General features: G+C 34.0%; 1 protein-coding gene across 1 annotated transcript in view; it reads left to right on the top strand.

Moving 5' to 3' along the window:
• Positions 1 to 4,773: 4,773 nt before the first annotated feature.
• The window catches only part of LOC140051619 (netrin-1-like), a 49,335-nt gene continuing 35,413 nt past the window's right edge, over positions 4,774 to 18,695 (top strand). The window contains exon 1 of the mRNA XM_072096895.1: positions 4,774 to 6,089. Within this exon, the coding sequence (XP_071952996.1) occupies positions 5,105 to 6,089 (985 nt within the window). The 5' untranslated portion in view covers positions 4,774 to 5,104. The remainder of the gene's footprint in view (positions 6,090 to 18,695) is intronic.

Here is an 18,695-nt window from a genome sequence, read left to right as displayed (position 1 = left end):
GTACGTTTTATGGTAAATTATGATAAAAAGTGAGAAACAATGCACTACCTAAGTAGCTCGCGGCGATCGACCTCTCGTGGACGGTCTTAGGCCTAGCCTAGCTAGCTAGGCTTAGTTTTGTAGGCCTAGCTGGTAAACATCGGTAACGTACGAACATCGTACGCTACCTATATACCTAGCCTGACGTTGTATATTTGCTACATTAATTGTCTTTCTATTTTTGCCAGACTCCGTTGATACAAATTGGGGAAAACCCGGTATTTTCGCTGAAAAGTTAGGAGTCTTCCATTTGTTTTGGCCTCACGATCGATCGAAAAGTGGGCGAATTACAGGTGAAAAACAAAAATATCAATCCACGCGCAATGCATTTTGGGATTTATAGCGGGCCGCTATAATTATTAGAATCGACTTATTTTTCACATTTTTAACCGTTTAAAGACGAAAAAAGTTATCGCAATAGGATCATATAGTATTATTTTTACATTAAATATAGTTTGTGATCTTAAATTAGATCTAAAAAACGTAGGGAATGGGGCTTTAAAAAATAGCTTTTAAAAAAGCAATTTGTTTAAAAAAAAAACTTTTTTTTAAAATCTTAAAAAGTCATTATTTCTCTCCATACATTGGTATTGTATGCCTATCCTTTTTCCTCTTTTTCAATATGCTGCTATGAATATTATTGTATACAATATCTATTATAGTACTCGTCAATATTACAGTACAAGTTGTAGTATCATGTATAATCGTTTATATTATCACAATCTCGTTATGCGATAGATATTCCTATGGTTTTGTAATCGTGAAGAATTACGACGAAACACTGAATTCAACAGGCTTCTACACTTTGATGTTGTCATTCTTTAGCTGTTGACATTAAACAGAAACAATAACGAAAGGGAACAATAATACAAAATTGAAGTTCAACAACGTTTCCATATTACACGATCCTATTTCCTATACTTGTATTTTGGCGGTTAAAATGCCCGAGGGGTTGCGGCGGCCAATTCTTTGGGTACGGTCTGCACAATGTCGTCTGAAAGAGAATGCAAGTATTCGAGGCAATCAACCTACGTGTTTGTACATTTGGCTTTATTAAAACTAGTTTCTAAAATCTAACTAAATTGCAACTAAAGAACCAGCTGGCAAACCACGCCATTTCAACATCTTCAAAGTGATAGGTCGCGCAATTGTCTAAAATAGCTGTGGTCTCCAATACTTCCATTAACTTAAGCAACGTGGTCGTGGGCAAATATCAGATCAAACAATACTTGTATCGACCTATATTTTGTTTATTGGTTTATAGTCTTTATACTTTGCCACATTTTGGAGCTTTGTGTAAAATTACTTAAAAGGGTATGAAGCAATTATCCCCCGCAGCATGGACACGTGACTATAGGCCTAAACGAGATGGCTTTGTTATATATATACTGTAAAAGGTAAAATGTCCATTATGGCACAGGATTTTATTCTCCCGTAATATTGGAAAATCAGATTTAAAGTTATTAAAAACAAAATTTAATATGGTCTCTACTAAGTAAGTGGAAAACGATAGCACACAGCTAAAACAGTTTGTATTACAATAACAAAAATTACACATCTATAAAAATACAACCATATATTACAAAACTCCTACGATAAATACAGACAAATTACGTGGAAACTTCGATGAACCAAAAACAGCACCGTGAATTATCATTTCGAAAACGTTGAAATGTAACCACAATTAACACAATGTCTGATATCTTGGTTTCTATATCAGCAGCTTGTTAATAAAGATCGAGACAGTTTTGTTTCTACATTATAATTAAATTTCTTGTAATTTCCTGGAGTTACTTTTATCAGTGGATATTCTAGGACCAATAATAGATTTGCCAAGAACCAGACAAGACCATGGAAATGTTTCGTTTTTCTAAAATCAGCTAGGCTAGCGTTTCTGATATTATTAAATCATGTTTTAATTAGTTGATTAAACTTGAATGTACTGATGATAGGAATAGACACATTCTCTTTGTATATCACTTTTCTCGTAACATTCTCCCATTGTGCTGTTATTGTAATCGGGTAGATTTTTATTTTCACTGAATCGATTTACGTGACTTTAATATCACCCGCTTTGTAGCATTTTATAAAGAACTCATTTGCAAAAAAACTTTCTAGTCTTTCTTGTTTTAATGCAAATTTCGAAAAAAGTTAATCTAACTTGTCCTTTTCCCCATGGAATAAAAACAAAACAAAGATAGCGCCATCTATAGTTAATAAATTACGTAATTGGCCCAGTGTAAAGTTTTCAGGATTAGATGTCTGGTTGTTCCACTTAATTTAGATGACGAAATGAATCATATCTGCATTACCTTTAAAATATCTCTGCATGTAGGATTCTAAAGTTAAACTATCGACACTTTATCGAGTTTTATCACAAACGCGTATATCAAGTTCAAGTTTATTGTTTCACACAATACAATACAATATGAACAGAAACATAAATTAATAAATACAATTGTGTGAGGAGGACGCATTAAGCCAAGGCTTTAAGTTTGGTCCTCCAGATAAGTAATATATTTAATCACTTAATTTACGTGAATATGTCTACATAAGTATACAAGAATATGCCTATCAAAGTGACACATGGATTCACATTTTTTAAATTTAACTACCGGCCTACTACCAGATCTTATCTCTATAATAGGCATACTTACGGCAGATCCAATCTGGTAAAATTAATCTTCCCAACAAAACAGGCTTAACTTAACAGTGAATCAAATAAGGAGATACGACTTTCAAAACAATAGTTAGTATTCTCCGACCAATGTCCGGTTCAATTTGTTCATCATATAACTTTCGTCCTTATAAACCCAATGACAATGACGTTTATTTGACGTCATTTTATACAACAGAATAAGTATGTTCAATAAAAATGTAATATGTTATCGTAAAAGTGTAAAAACATGTGGTATAATAAGCCACTTTTGTTTATACCGGTAGACCTACACACTTTTCACAATATGCTTTAAAACACATATGGCATGTTTATTCCTATAACTTGCTTAAACAACAATTTGAATTATAATTCTAGGATTAAACCTTTTATGGTGGCTTCGCTATTTGTTTGTATACATGTCTTTGACATGTTGATGTTTGCCTGATCGGTGACAACTCGTACGTGAGATACGCATATGGATGGATCTTATTTCATCATCACATTCACTGATATCCATTACGTCAAACATTTTACGCAAAACCAACATAGTCCTACTGTCTGTAAGGTTAGGTGTGGATTGCGAGATGTCAGATGAATGAACCTCAACAAAAAAAATTAGAAAAAAAATACACGCAAACTAACCACCATTCGATCTGTAGGGCCTCTAGTCTTTGTTTTCTTATAAGAAAACTACTGTAGTATACAGTGTAATGTAGGCTACAATATATAACGTCTAATAAAGTTTACTGCAGCATTATCACATTTCCCATTACAGTATTCATTCAATTCAATATCCGCCCTCTATAACAGATCTATACAGAGAGATACTACATATTTCCAATAGTAATGGAATCTGTGTTTGAGCACTCCGTAAAGACTTTTCTAATAAGGGTGACAAGTAATTATCACCAACATGCGCGGCGGTCCTAATTCGGACCCTAACTGAATTTGATGGGCATAGATCCATCCGCCGCCGCGTAATAACTCGATAAAGGTCAAGATGCGCCATGCGACACTAACCATGAATCATACAGATTACTGTTTTAAATATTGACAAAGTAAACAAAATAATATTAAACAACAATAATTTGACATCATTTCATGTTTGTTTAACGGCAAACAAAAATAAATCACGAAATGTATAAACAAGATAAACCAAGGTTTTGCAATATACTTAGCACGTATTATTTAACGATTTGAATGGAACCTGAGAAAGTATTACAACACAACAAAATAAACTACAATGCACGACAACGACAAATAAACTTATATTTAATACTGTACATCATATGGTATAATATAACTATTATCAAGAACATAGAGTAGTACGGTATATAAAACGTGTGTGTGTACGCCCACTGCATAATACTAATAAAAAAGTTATATAAAAACCACATTTTAAATATGAATTATTTTTAAAGGCTTAATTTTAAGTTAATGATAAATGTTGTTTAAAACTGAGACAGCTGCAATAAGCATTTTTGTTTCAAAATTAATTGCTTACGGCCCGTGTCCACTCATCCCTTGATCTTTACACAGAGCAGTTTCTGACATATCATCACACCGATTTAATGCTCAGAACAGTGCTTAAAAAGACGTGTCATAGTTGTCGGATTAACTACTGGGGTAAAATACTTATTACTTGATTATGCCAATCAATTAGCGAGTTTACGCCTAAATTGCCGGCTATAGCCAACAAACGTGTGAACACGTACAATTTATAGATTCATTTGCCTATTAATTAGCGGCAACGTTATTTACACGTTAGAGTGTTAGTTCATGTTTACACGTACAAGTTGGTTATTAAGATTTACCAATTTGAGTTTTATTTACATCACTTTGTGAGTTATAAATATTAAACGTACAGTCGGCTGTTTACTAACAATGTGAATTACTCAAACTTTTAATTTAATACGGCTAACTTAGCGTCACCGTGAGTGACAGGTTGAGGTGAGCGGAAAAATACTCCGCCCATTTTACTTGAAAACTTGAACGTCACAATGATAGACACGTGATTGCCGCCGATTAAGTCATTTCACGACCAGCCAATAGTTAGCCACACAGACCTATGTATGACAACTTGTCGACAACTTCTTATTTGTCGGGGATTTTCGATTTGGAAGTCGGCTACTAGTATATACTTTAGTTTTCCACAAACGGTAATAACCAAGAGAACAACTTAAAACAAGAGACGTTTTATCCGAAGAGAGTTTACATCGGAAGTTTTTCATCCTAAGAATGAACTTAAGTTCAGAGTGTGATACAACAGATTGTGCATAAACTTAAAACATTTTTTTTTTCGTTTTTAAGGATATTTTCTATTTTGCTTGTCGTGATATTGCGGTTGGACATTTTGGAAAGTCGTTTTTTGAAGAATTGTTTTTATTGTAAATTGGAAAACTGAAAATGTTTCGTATTTCGCTGTTCGTTTTCGTGGCAATAGCTGCGCTCCAAAACAGTTTAGCTATCAACGCATTGTTCAACGGGCAGCAGAGTACACCAGTAAACCCATGTATGGACGACAATGGTAACCCAAAAAGGTGTATGCCAGAATTTGGAAATCAAGCATTTGGGAAAAAAGTACACGCTTCATCAACATGCGGTGCTACGCCGACCCGCCACTGCACGCGCGCGGTTGACAGCGAACACGCACGTACATGCGAGTCATGTGACAATACGAATCCCAAGTTATCGCATCCTCCGGAATATATAACGGACCTGCACAACCCAAATAACCTGACATGTTGGCAATCAGAGCCTTTTACGACCAGCCCTCATAATGTTTCACTCCAGCTTGTCCTGGGCAAAAAGTTTCAACTTACGTACATCACGTTGGAATTTTGTTCAGCCAGACCTGAGTCTATGGTTATCTATAAATCACAAGATTACGGTAAAAATTGGCAGCCTTATCAGTATTACTCAACACAATGTCGACGGTTCTACGGAATTCAAAAAAACATGGAAATCAGTAAAATGAATGAACAAGAAGCATTATGTGTTGATTCACATAGTCACTCGGATCCATATAGCGGCGGACGAATTGCGTTCAGCACGCTTGAAGGTCGCCCGTCGGCCTACGATTTCGATAACAGTCCAGTTTTGCAGGATTGGGTGACGGCGACTGACGTAAAAGTCGTCTTCAATCGTCTGTTTACGCCCGACGCGCTGACGGGTAATAAAGAAAACCAATTCTACGCCGTGTCGGATTTTAGCGTCGGTGGACGGTGCAAGTGTAATGGTCACGCATCGCGCTGTATCGAGGACCGTAGTGGACAACTTACGTGCGACTGCAAGCATAATACGGCTGGACTAGAATGCGAGAGATGTAAGCCATTTCATTTTGACAGACCATGGTCAAGAGCAACGGTCAGGGAGGCTAACGAATGTGTCCGTAAGTAACATCATGACGTAAGAGTCACTAATCATATCTTATTTTCAGAACGTAGAATCGACATGTTTATTACGCATTGTGAGCTAAATCACTAATGCTCCAGGTTGTGTTACAGGTTTTATACGCGGTTTTTACTCTTTAACTATAGCTTCACATTTCACAATCATAATTCGTCATAATGTGTAGAAAACAAGCAATTATTACCTTTCATTTAGCCGGCCTGTAACCTCTGGGCAAACATTCGTGCTTAATATAATAGGCCTACATCTATTTAGAAAGTAATTCGTTAGAATATTATAATTAAGTTCGACGTACGTTTGTCGTAACGGGTTATACGGTCAATATCCCACGTCAAATATCACGTAAAAATCACTGCATTGATTTCTACTATTGAAACATTTTCAAAATGTATTTTTCCCTTTTGGGAATAAATAGTAAGTTTAACTAGCAGTCGGTATCAACTAGTACGGTGTGCCTTTAGTTTTAGGACGTAGCGTTTGAATTTCTTTGGGATTTAGCGTCGTACCGTACTCGTACTCGGCCCGCGGCGACACTTTATTTTCTGGACGTCGTCGGAGGTAGAGATCACAGACGTCCAGGAAAATATGTCGCTGCTCGTCGACGACGACACAGATTAATATAACTACTACATGTGGCGTGTGTGCTTTACGTACATCAACCTTATCTTAGAAAACAAATATACTTGACTTATAGCCCTATATTATACTACTCTTCAAACAAAGTGTCATCATCGTAATATATTTATGGTCAATCGAATTTACGACGATTCAACAAACAAGTAGGCTATCATTCAGTGCTTAATTCCCGAGTAAAGAACAACTACCGTTACTTTCACAATTATTGATTATTCCAACTTATCAATCCCATACCATCAACATCTTGGAGCCACTCAGCAGACGCAGGTCTGTTGGTAAATTAAATACGCAAGCATAGACCATGCAGTCATTCGTTTTTCAAACCCCTTTTTGTTAATTTCTATAAGGTTGGTGAGTTTAAAATGTTGATCTACTTTTAACACCTTAAAGTATTCCGTATGTATTATTTGTTGGTTGAACTAGTTTAAATCGAGTGTTCCAATTCACAAAGTTGATAATTTCTAAATGTTCCAATAAAAGACTTATTCTCTTTGATCGTTCGTATAGGCTACAGGTTTTAACAAAGATGACTTGTTTAATTTTGTAACGTTATACCTAACATACAAATGAGAATAATTCCTTCTAAATAACGATACAATCAGTTCTTGGATACGTGAATAGATCTAAATCAAATTGACGTAGTTTTTTTTATTTGATTACAATCTTTTGGCATAGTTTTCCTGCCGTGAACTCTGAAAGTATTAATTCTGATTTATCCAATATATGAGGCGTAAACGTGTGCAGGCCGAATTATGATAAATCTATCAACGCCGGTTGCAGTTAGTATCCCGTTGGAACACCCCAGAGTATCAAATACAGGGCCTAGTATTTAGAAGTCCAGGGCCTAGTACTTATCGTCGCAAAACACGTCATTTGTAAAAATATAATTCTGCAGCCGATAAATAAATTTAGACAAACTTTGTTTTATAGACTTTTAAAACTCTTTAATAATACCGTATTGCTGATGCTTACATGCTTAGCTATTAGTATTAATAATATTAGAAAGTAAGGATCTGTAGACGTGGTTTAATGTAAATGTCAAGTTTGGGATTTCTTTACCGGTTGTAATTTGGTAAATTACTAAACATCCTGATTATCCATATAGTGAAAACTGTGCGACTTGAATTAATCGAACACAGGAACTACATCATTGTCGTGACTAATGATTTAAGCACAGTCTTACTAGGAATATTACTGGCATAACACATTATTGCATTTGGCGCCAATTTATGGATTTAGAAACTAAATGTTGATTATAATCAATTATCAAATAATTTGAAACAGATCAGACAAACATTATTTGTTAAACAATAGAAATAAATATTAAAATACGAATTTCATTTTTTTAATTGAGATTATTTAGGCTCGAGTCATTTTATCACAATGTCAATTTAATGATACTGTATAGGCCTATAAACTGTATTTTTATTCAAATTTATATTTCTTATAGGCCTAATTTCAGAGTGACGATTTTTTATTTGTTATAAAAGATCCCAATTTGTTGTTATAATTAATGTAGATTTTTAGAATCCTATTTTTTAGAATTTAAAGCAGGCCTATATTTTCTTATACGGTTAAATACAGTTTTACAGTGTCTATACAAAACGTTTTCGACAAAACGATGAGCACATATTCTACTTTCTTATTACTGTATTAATATATTATAGGTCTAGTCGATTCCAATTGCAAAACAGATGTAAATAATCAGACGGTTCAATTACATTATCTAGATCCGAGAATTGCAATTTCTCTCATCTTTTTGGCAAAAATAGAACTGACAGATGAGAGTTAAGCACTATTTAGTGCACAGACAGTGCAATATGATCTATCAAAAAGTAGTTGAGTTTGTTTCTCTCGGGAAAAGAGAAGAGCTCGCGAGTCCTCGCTACCGTAAAGTGTGTTGGAATATAAGACGATAAATTCTTTTCTAAAAATATTTACATGTTTTGGGTTATATTGTTATTTTTCTTACCATAAATAAGTATCACTATTATGGGACACATCGTTGTGCGTGTGGTTTATTTGTGTTATGGCCCAAACTGACAATTGGACTATCTATGAAACGCCAAACTACAGTCGTTTTATTTCGATCATTCATTCAATATAGATTATTTTTTTCTGTCAAACAGTTATTTATTGCACTATAAGAACTTTAAAATGTGGAACGCCGAACTACAGCCATATCAATACCAGGAATGGAAATGTGGAACGCCGAACTACAGCCATATTATCTAAAACAAGAACGGAGATTTCATTTCGAATCTCATCGCACCTCAAACTCTTTTATATCATTTCTGTCATCCCTTTAGATTGATTACTAATACACGAAATCTGGTTGAAATTATAATACTTGTTCTGATATATTTATGGTCTGTGAATTCGGCCTACATGATTTGATCAAAACGATACATCTGAAAGGTTTAGTTTAAAGAAAAAACTGCTAAAACAGTTACGAACGGTCACAATTCCTCAGTTCTCTCGTCCCCGATCTTTGCCCATTAATTAATTTCAAAAGCTTAGTGTTAAGTCGTCTCATGGGACTCGATATTGTCAATTACCAATCAATTTAGACACCTTCCTATTTTAAAATCCACGACCTGTGTTCTTCGGATACCAATCAATTTAGACATCTTCCTATTTTAAAATCCACGACCTGTGTTCTTCGGATACCAATCAATTTAGGCATCTTCCTATTTTAAAATCCACGACCTGCCACTTTATTACTTAAATCATAAAGACAGTTTCCGTTGTAGTTTCATTCAGTTTACTTGTTGCCTTGTTTAGTAGGTCGTGGTGTTACCGTATTGTAATAAGTAGGCCTATATAAGGATAAAGTTATAATACATAAGTTCAACTACGCGGTAATTTAGCCTTTACTTCTGAAAAGTTTATATCCAAATCGGAAGGACGATATATTATTGGCTCAAATCAATACATAATTATAACATTCTTTACACATTCACATATATACCATTACCAGTATACCAGAACTTTTAATTTTAAAACTTATGATAACTTATGTTATATTTTTAAGTATTTCGTATGACGTAACACGGCAGTAGATTAATATTATTATAATAAACAATTAGGGTGTACCTGCTTTTTTCACTAGGTAAATTAAAGTCACTGAATGCATTACAATCTCCAGACACAATGTTCCTGCACGATATTTACCTTATGATCAACGTGCTTATGAATGTAGTAGTGTCTACCATCACTAAGAAGCGATTTGCTATGTTTACCGACATGACCACAGTAATTGTCCTGGTCAATTGACCCAGTGATTAGTTTACAAATGGCATACAATTTTTATTTACAGATGTCTCAGACTTATTTCCACGAATAATAAGGATACAGATGGCCTTTAGTTATTGTTTTGTAGTGGACATATGCAAACCATGACGGTCATTCAGGCCACTTGAAATGCTCAGACACCACAAATATTTCAATATTTTGAACGAAGTTAATTTCACAATCCAATTGTTTAAAAATTTTGCAATGATTCAGTGTCGAATTGATATAGATAAAGTTTGAATAAGTCACCTTAAACCAAAAATGACTGCAACATCCCAAAAAGTGTAAATCTATATTGAAACTTAGTTGGTACAATTTATGTAGTTTTATGTTTCTTTTAATTAGAGTTTATACTATTTCAGTGTAGTATAAACATAATAATGGTGCAATAGAATACCCATATATCAAAACAATTGGGTGCAATAGAATACCCATATATCAAAACAATTGGGTGCAGAATCCTTCACACATAACAATGCATAATAAAGAGGCACCAATTAAAATAAATGGGTGTCAGAACTGATATGTATAAATGATGTTAATTAATTGCAATTAAAATGATCATCCCATTTCACAACAAACTGTAATAAACATTAATGTTTTGACTAATTAGTAAGTTCGTCACACACATTCAAAGTAACACTCTAAATATGAAACCCAGCACTAAAGTGCAAGAAGGCAGGTAATCATTGAAATAGCAAAACAATTTAAAAACCAGGTTGCTGTTATTCTTCTATTTGTTAAGGTTTACCTTGTTAATAGACAAACATGAGAGTAAAGAAAAAAAACAGATCATGCCCTAGTAAGTAGTTATATTCCTCATTATTATAGCTTATATTAATTATTATAACTCCTTCTTGTGTTTATAAATCCTACTTTTTTTTTCAAAGCATGTAAAATAAGAAGGTGGTGGTGGTGGTGGAGGTGATGTTTTGTGGTTTAAACCACAGTGGTATTTCCTGGATGGCTAATTACATAACCCTGTCAAAACAATTCACACCATGGTGATTACCAAACTCTTTAAAACATGCCTAAAGACAATAAACAAGTGCAATATCCTATTAAGGAAGATCCTTCTAATTAAAACAGAGAATTAGGAAAGAGGTGACAGAGTGGATAACAAGACTGTCAACACTGACATGACCAAATGACCATTTTATGCTTCATTTACCTTATGCTTTTATATGGCAGACACATTGTCCTTGTGGAATAAGATCTAGATAATTAAATCAGGATTGTTGTTAAAACTGATACTATTGATATTTGAACCCTTGATGTTACATGTGGTGATGTACTATGCATGAATTACTCTATGTGAACCATACATCACATGTAGTTATACTGTATGAACTATACATCACCTATACATGAATGCCACATGTTATCATACTGTACGATACAAAATAAAGTCAGCAGAAATACTATACATCACCTATACATGAATGCCACATGTTATCATACTGTACGATACAAAATAAAGTCAGCAGAAATAGAAACACAAATCTTCATTACAATATATAATGTGGTAGTCAACATTCTGGCTCCAACAAGTAAATGATTCTCCTTCTGTCTGGCGCTTAGTGTAGTTAACATTTTTCTTTTAATCAATTTTAATCAAACTACAAGACAACTGTCCATTTCACATGGAGTAGAAAAAGGATCTAATTTTCAAATTATTTTGTAAGGTCAATCTATATCAAATCTATACATTTTGTTATTATCAAAGTATGATAAAGTTACAAACAAGAAAACAGAATTATAGGCTTTAGATTTTAAATTTAAAATAAACTTTATATCAATAATAAATATGTTACATAAACTACAGTCTTCTACATCATGTATGTGTTGACAGAGTGCAAAGGGGATAGGCTACTTTTGAACGCTAAATGTAATGTGTCCAAGGAGGCCCAAGAGATATTACCAGCTTGGCCTTTACACCAACATTAACAACACTTGTGCAAGCGGCTTTGGCTACAACATAGATATCTGTGGCATTAGTTATTTATGAGTATAGTAAGGGATGCACTAAAATATAGTAGAGCACCAAGCAAACCATGAATGAAAATATTGTAGAGTTCTTTGACATCTCATTAGATGATAGTTTAAATAGAAATTGGCAGAATTTTGAAATATTTACTGTAATGTACTGTGAACCTTTAGCTTAGGAATGCAGTCTTTAGTTCTTTAGCCAAATTCAAATAGAACTGCAGTAAAATAGTTAATGCTGCAGTAATTAAAGATAAACTAGTTTCAGTACTCAATACTCACACACAATACCTATGCTTACAAATTTCAAATAGCACAGGCTTAAATTTATGTATCTTTCAAATTATTAAATTTAAATGTGTTTTATAGTTCTGTATATTCCACAATAATTGAAGTAGTGTATGGCCTTCTGATCAAACGGCCTAGCCGCGTTAAAAGCATTATGTGACGCACTTGCAATGCGAGAACTTCCTAACATGTACACTGTGCTGCTAATCTGACAAATTACATCTCTGCATCTAGAATTGCACACCGTCTGTGTGTGGTACACAGTGGTCGCTTCTAGCAACCAGTTTCTATCAAAATCTTGTTACTAAGGTTACATTAAAGCGAGAGAGCCAGGTGCAGACAATATTCTGAAATCGTATCACACTACAAGTAGTAGCGAACAATTTCAGTTTCAAACGGGACTGTATTTATTGATAATATAAGATAGTGATCTTTGATTTGACCGTTTGGCTACCCTCATTATTAACCAGTAGTTTCTAGTTATGTGCATTTCTCCCTAGGCCTGTTCAAATCAATTTTCAGATCTGTCATTTTATCGGCTAACCAGCTGCATGATAACCTTCATTGCTAGAGAATCGCCTCTCAACATGCCTTAATTTCACCCTTTCCATTAAAAGATGATGTTATCTTCATTTATTTTATAGATATGCTTAAATGAAGAAGCATAATTAATTAAACAAGCAATTTGAAGTAAACTATGGTGCGTACTCAATATTTTAATGAATGTTATTAATGCAGAAATAATTCTCTATGCTGTAATATAATGTAATATATTATAACAATTACAGTTTAATAAAACTCATACATTCCAGGTTCCAATTATTAAACTTAAATATTTGTTTGCAACTAAATCTATCACACTATTGATTGATATGATATTAAAGTATTACTCTTCAGGATACTTCAATATTAAGTATAATTTGTATTAGTTGCCAACCATTTTACAAGCATAATTTAATAATTTACGGCTAGAAATGACCAGCTACTTCCGCCCTACTTTCTTTTTAGCTGAATTACTGTAAGTCATTAACCAAGCATCATTTTAAATTGTTGATTTTGACTTTCAAATAAATCAAGATTTAGAAGGAATTCAAGGTAGATATAGAACCCCCAAACTGAGACCTTGCCCCTGCAGGGGGGACATACCTTACCCCTGCAGGGGGGACATACCTTGCCCCTGCAGGGGGGACATACCTTGCCCCTGCAGGGGGGACATACCTTGCCCCTGCAGGGGGGACATACCTTGCCCCTGCAGGGGGGACATACCTTGCCCCTGCAGGGGGGACATATTTTATCAATCTGTTGCTATCAAGTGCTAGTCTTAATGCATATACTGTTGTTATTGGCATCTTCATCTTACGACCACTCAGTGAGATTCGTTCTTAACTTCAGCCGGCGGGTACTTAAAGTGGTTAGATAAGGATCATAGATACTTAAGGGTGAATACGTTTACAATTCTCTCTAAAATGTCATCCCCAAAAGAATAGAAATATCTAGTAAGTGGTAATATAATTTAGTCATACCAGATATTCATTATGAGCGTTATAAACTAATTAAATTTATAAAGAAAAGTTAAAACTACAATTTAATAAAACGCTTTACTCCCCTCCAATTTTACACAATCGATTTTAAGATGAACCATCCCATAATGACAACCCTACCAAAAATCTATTTCAATTAGAAAACTTAAGGAGGTATGCCTAGTTTTTGAAATCAATTTTAATCAGCCTTCAAGCATTTAGAATCCAGTGATGACAGCAACTTATACCGATGAAGAATATTCACAAAGTTTGATTCTGTTCACTTTATCGTTAGTGCCTCGAAGCAGAATCTTGTCAATATCCTATTCCCTCGCAAACGAATATCAAATTGTCATGATTTCAGATGTTATTAATCATACTTTTTGCTCATTTGGTATGCTACTTACTTTCTCACAATGGATACAATCTGACTATCATTTGTCCCTTAATATCTATGTACTACAACGTTAAATAAGATATGTCAGGAACTGCCAGATGTACTTCATTGTAACACATTTAAAGGAACTTGTATTGATTTTGTCAAGTGAAATCTGGGATAGATTGTTAATAAATGTCATGGTATTTTCTACCTAAATCCAAATACATAATACAAAGAATTATAGAATTATATTATTCTTGCTTTTAAAACTTGTATCCTAAATGCAACTAATACTACTGTATTTAATCATTGATATGTTTATTCTCTTATAGTAAATAAATTTAGTTAATATTTGAAATAAGATAAAACATCATTGCTGATGTAGTTTGTGTATGTTGTCTGCCAGCACTATAACCATAGGGGGTTGTGCTGGGTGTGTACTCAACACTTCCTTCCCAGACTCATATGTTTTCCCCAAGAGAAATAGATTTCACTATTCAATGTCCTCATTGGAGTATTATCATTACATGAACCTTGAAAAAAATGACTTTTAACCAAAACATGTTTAAATTGCTAAATCCAGAAAAGCTTGTTTTGCGTGTTTTTGGAAAGCGATTGGATTCGAACCTAAAACCTTGAATTCTGGTATATATACAAGATGACACGGTTTATTATTAGTAGAAAGGTAGTCTTGCAGTAATTAAAAAAAAAGGAGAAATAAGTAAAGGTTGAGAAGGAATTGATGTTAATGTTGTTGAAATACATTTTCATAATGTTATCCTTGTTTTCATTTCTTTATTAGCAATAAAAATAGCCTAACATGGCAATAAATGACCACAGATGGCCCGTTACTCCATCTCGGAAAATTCAAAGTATCAACATTGTTGGAATATGTAAAATCAGGTTTAACTTGACGATTCCTTATATACATTTTGCCAAAATGTAAAATGAAGTGGGGGTTTTCGCTGCAGCCTTAGGGCCTCAGCCCAGTGAGATCTAAAGTTCATTGATAATGATACTGTATGATATTAAAGATGTCGTTCTATGTTACAAAGAAAACATAGGAAGGATTATTTGCTCTTTTCAAAATCCTACTAATTTCCCATAAATTCTTGAGGGAATTGTGTGAATGATAGTTAGGATAGGAAGTACAGTATCTACCCCTTCTAGAGGGAGTTGTGTCAATGATAGTTAGGATAGGAAGTACAGCATCTACCCCTTCTAGAGGGAGTTGTGTCAATGATAGTTAGGATGGGAAGTACAGTATCTACCCCTTCTAGAGGGAGTTGTGTCAATGATAGTTAGGATAGGAAGTACAGTATCTACCCCTTCTAGAGGGAGTTGTGTCAATGATAGTTAGGATGGGAAGCATCTACCCCTTCTAGAGGGAGTTGTGTCAATGATAGTTAGGATGGGAAGTACAGTATCTACCCCTTCTAGAGGGAGTTGTGTCAATGATAGTTAGGATGGGAAGCATCTACCCCTTCTAGGTCTACAAGTTTATTCAACTTGTATTCACAACCCATTCATTACTGCACACATTATTATCATAAAACAGGCACATACAGTGGGGAAATTAAGAGTTTAATTTCAGTTTGTTCCATTTCGATTTGTTCCTTTTCCTTATGTTGTTATCAACTGAAGAAAATTAATTGTGAGATACATATTAATAGGCCTACAGTATAAATACTGTCTTTTATAATAGCAGGACATAGTTTGTTTAATTTTTTTGTTCTAATTTATATTGAGAAGGTTTGCATGATGAATATGCTATTGAACCTATAAGGTCCTGTCCTATGGTGTGTAATTGCACAGATATTACCACTGACTGGAGGGTGCAGAGAGGTTAATTTTATTGCCCTTCTCGGTTCTGTAGCTCCTTACAGATAACTTCATAGAGCAAGCTGTGTACATATTCTGCTCACTGCATATCAAGTTTAAAGCCAATTAGATTACCTATAGAGTTTGTCATCTTCTTACAAATCGCTGTATGAGACGAATCAACAGCAATGAGTTTGGAAAGAGCCGACTCACCTCTTATCAAATGGTCTAACCGATTATGATTTCCCTTCCCTGCCGTTGACAATATTTGGAAAACAGTTGGGTAATTATGTATATTTGATATGCGGACATTCTTTCAGATGAATCTGGAAGTGGATATCGTGAAAGAAAACAACATAAATAGATTTATCAAAGGACAAGGATGAATCTAAATTATTTCATCGTAGATTGAAATGAAATAAATGTTCAGTCTCTGATGATTTCTATGCTCCAAACCTGTCAAGATAACTATAACTGTCCAATATTGATCTGCTATAATAAGGATATAATCTTGATAGGATTAACAAAAACCAATCATGTCGTCATCAACTCTATTTTTGTAAACATGAAACTCTCCATTTATTTTATATTTGTCATTTTCCTGGATTCAATTTACTTTCATTTTCATTTTTACAACTTTTTACACGGTTCTAAGAACAAAATTGCAAAAGGATAAATATTACATTTGATTCTAACCCTAACAGCTCATTAACTGGATGGAACACTATTACTATACAATACATTGTACTAGTACAGTAGTACTAAATGGTATATTTGCTGTACCATGATTTAGCATGTGATACTACAATACATTGTAGGCCTACTATACAGTAGTACTATGTATATGGTACCTGATTTAACTTGTGATACTACATTCACTTGGGACACATGCTTGCCATAAATATCAATCAGAAACAATCAACTCCAGTGAATACCACATACACAAAGTTGTCAAACTACAAATATAGAAATTACCACACATCTAAATCATCTTCTCTGTCAATTTTATCCAAAAACACCTGAAAATTACAGGAACAAAACATTCTTTGATAAGTTTGCTCACCTTTGCTTTAAAACAGGTGGATTAAACTAAATTATGCAATTTGAAATCAAGATTGCCTCATAAAGATTGACCCCTTTATCAGGATAGATAAACTAGTGGAGGCTGACAAGAGGAGTAGTAACCGTGGTAACATGATCTAATAATGTGGATGATTAGTAACATAAAGAAGTGTCTGTTGCATTTTATGGAGTGTATTAGTTGCCAGGAATTTATCCTCTCAATGTTCATGATGCATTTCAATTCATGTATGTAGGCCTAACAAACTCTGTGATGATGCAGACCTCTCAATGTTCATGATGCATTTCAATTCATGTATGTAGGCCTAACAAACTCTGTGATGATGCAGACCTCTCAATGTTCATGATGCATTTCAATTCATGTATGTAGGCCTAACAAACTCTGTGATGATGCAGACCTCTCAATGTTCATGATGCATTTCAATTCATGTATGTAGGCCTAACAAACTCTGTGATGATGCAGACTAGCAAATGAGGACAATAACGATAATTAATAGGAGACTAAATGTGATCAACGGACAACTTAGCTTACATTTATTTTTGGTAAACATACATGTTAGTAGACTGAATCATAACTTGTAAAGGGAACTAAAAGATTATCATCTTTGCCCCATAATATGTCGCCGTCCGCAAGTCTATGAAGACTTGGATACTCAAACAGAGTTCTCTAAAAACATGATAGCACTTCAATGAGCATACATTATGTCTGCTAGACAATAATAAACTAATGTTAAAATCAATATTTCACAGAGTTATTAACTTTTAAAATGACATTATGGTGGTCTGACGTCCTTTCAATCATTGTTCAAAAGGTGCCTATATTCTTGATAACCCACCTAGTTTATTTGTTTCAGAGCCTCATTTACACTCCCAACAGAGTTCTGAGAGCACCATGTCTGCTATATTCTTTCATACATATTTCTGATAAGTTCAATAACAAATATTTACATATGATACAGCAACGCTCTTGAATATTTATTTATAAATCGTAGGTTGTTCCAGGTTGTTGCGTCAAGTAGTCCCCTAGAGATGACTGATAAATGATATTTAGTTGATTAGCACCAAATCATCTGCAACAAACAACGCCATATTTAAGGGGAAAAAATTCCAAAGGATAGAGGCCACTTGTTACAAATTAAACCCCGAGGTCTAGTTTTTAAAGTTCACTTGATATAATACAATAAGTTTATTCAGGATCACACTGAAATGTGTGTATTTACAAAGGCCTTTGCTTTATTAAAGCTCTGCCTACACTATCAAACTAGTTTGACAAAAAAAGTATGATGTATCCAAATATGGTAGTGATATACTCAAATATTGTAGTGATATGACATCATCATATCCATATAGGCACATCACATTTTTTTGTCACATACAGTTTGATAGTGTAGACAAGCTTTAGGCCTATCAATGCTGTTTTCATTATATTCAGTCATATCAATTTATATGATAAAATATCAATTTAAGGATATTAAAATTCTTTAAAACTCACATCTGTAAAAGTGTGTTAGTTGGCCAGATTTAGAAAACCTCCAAACTATGGAATTCCAAACATTATTTTGATATCCTTCAGAAAATATGG

This window comes from Antedon mediterranea, chromosome 1 (assembly GCF_964355755.1).
Source record: "Antedon mediterranea chromosome 1, ecAntMedi1.1, whole genome shotgun sequence".
In the NCBI taxonomy this organism is placed as follows: Eukaryota; Metazoa; Echinodermata; class Crinoidea; order Comatulida; family Antedonidae; genus Antedon; species Antedon mediterranea.
This window is presented reverse-complemented; position numbering and strand designations above follow the sequence as displayed.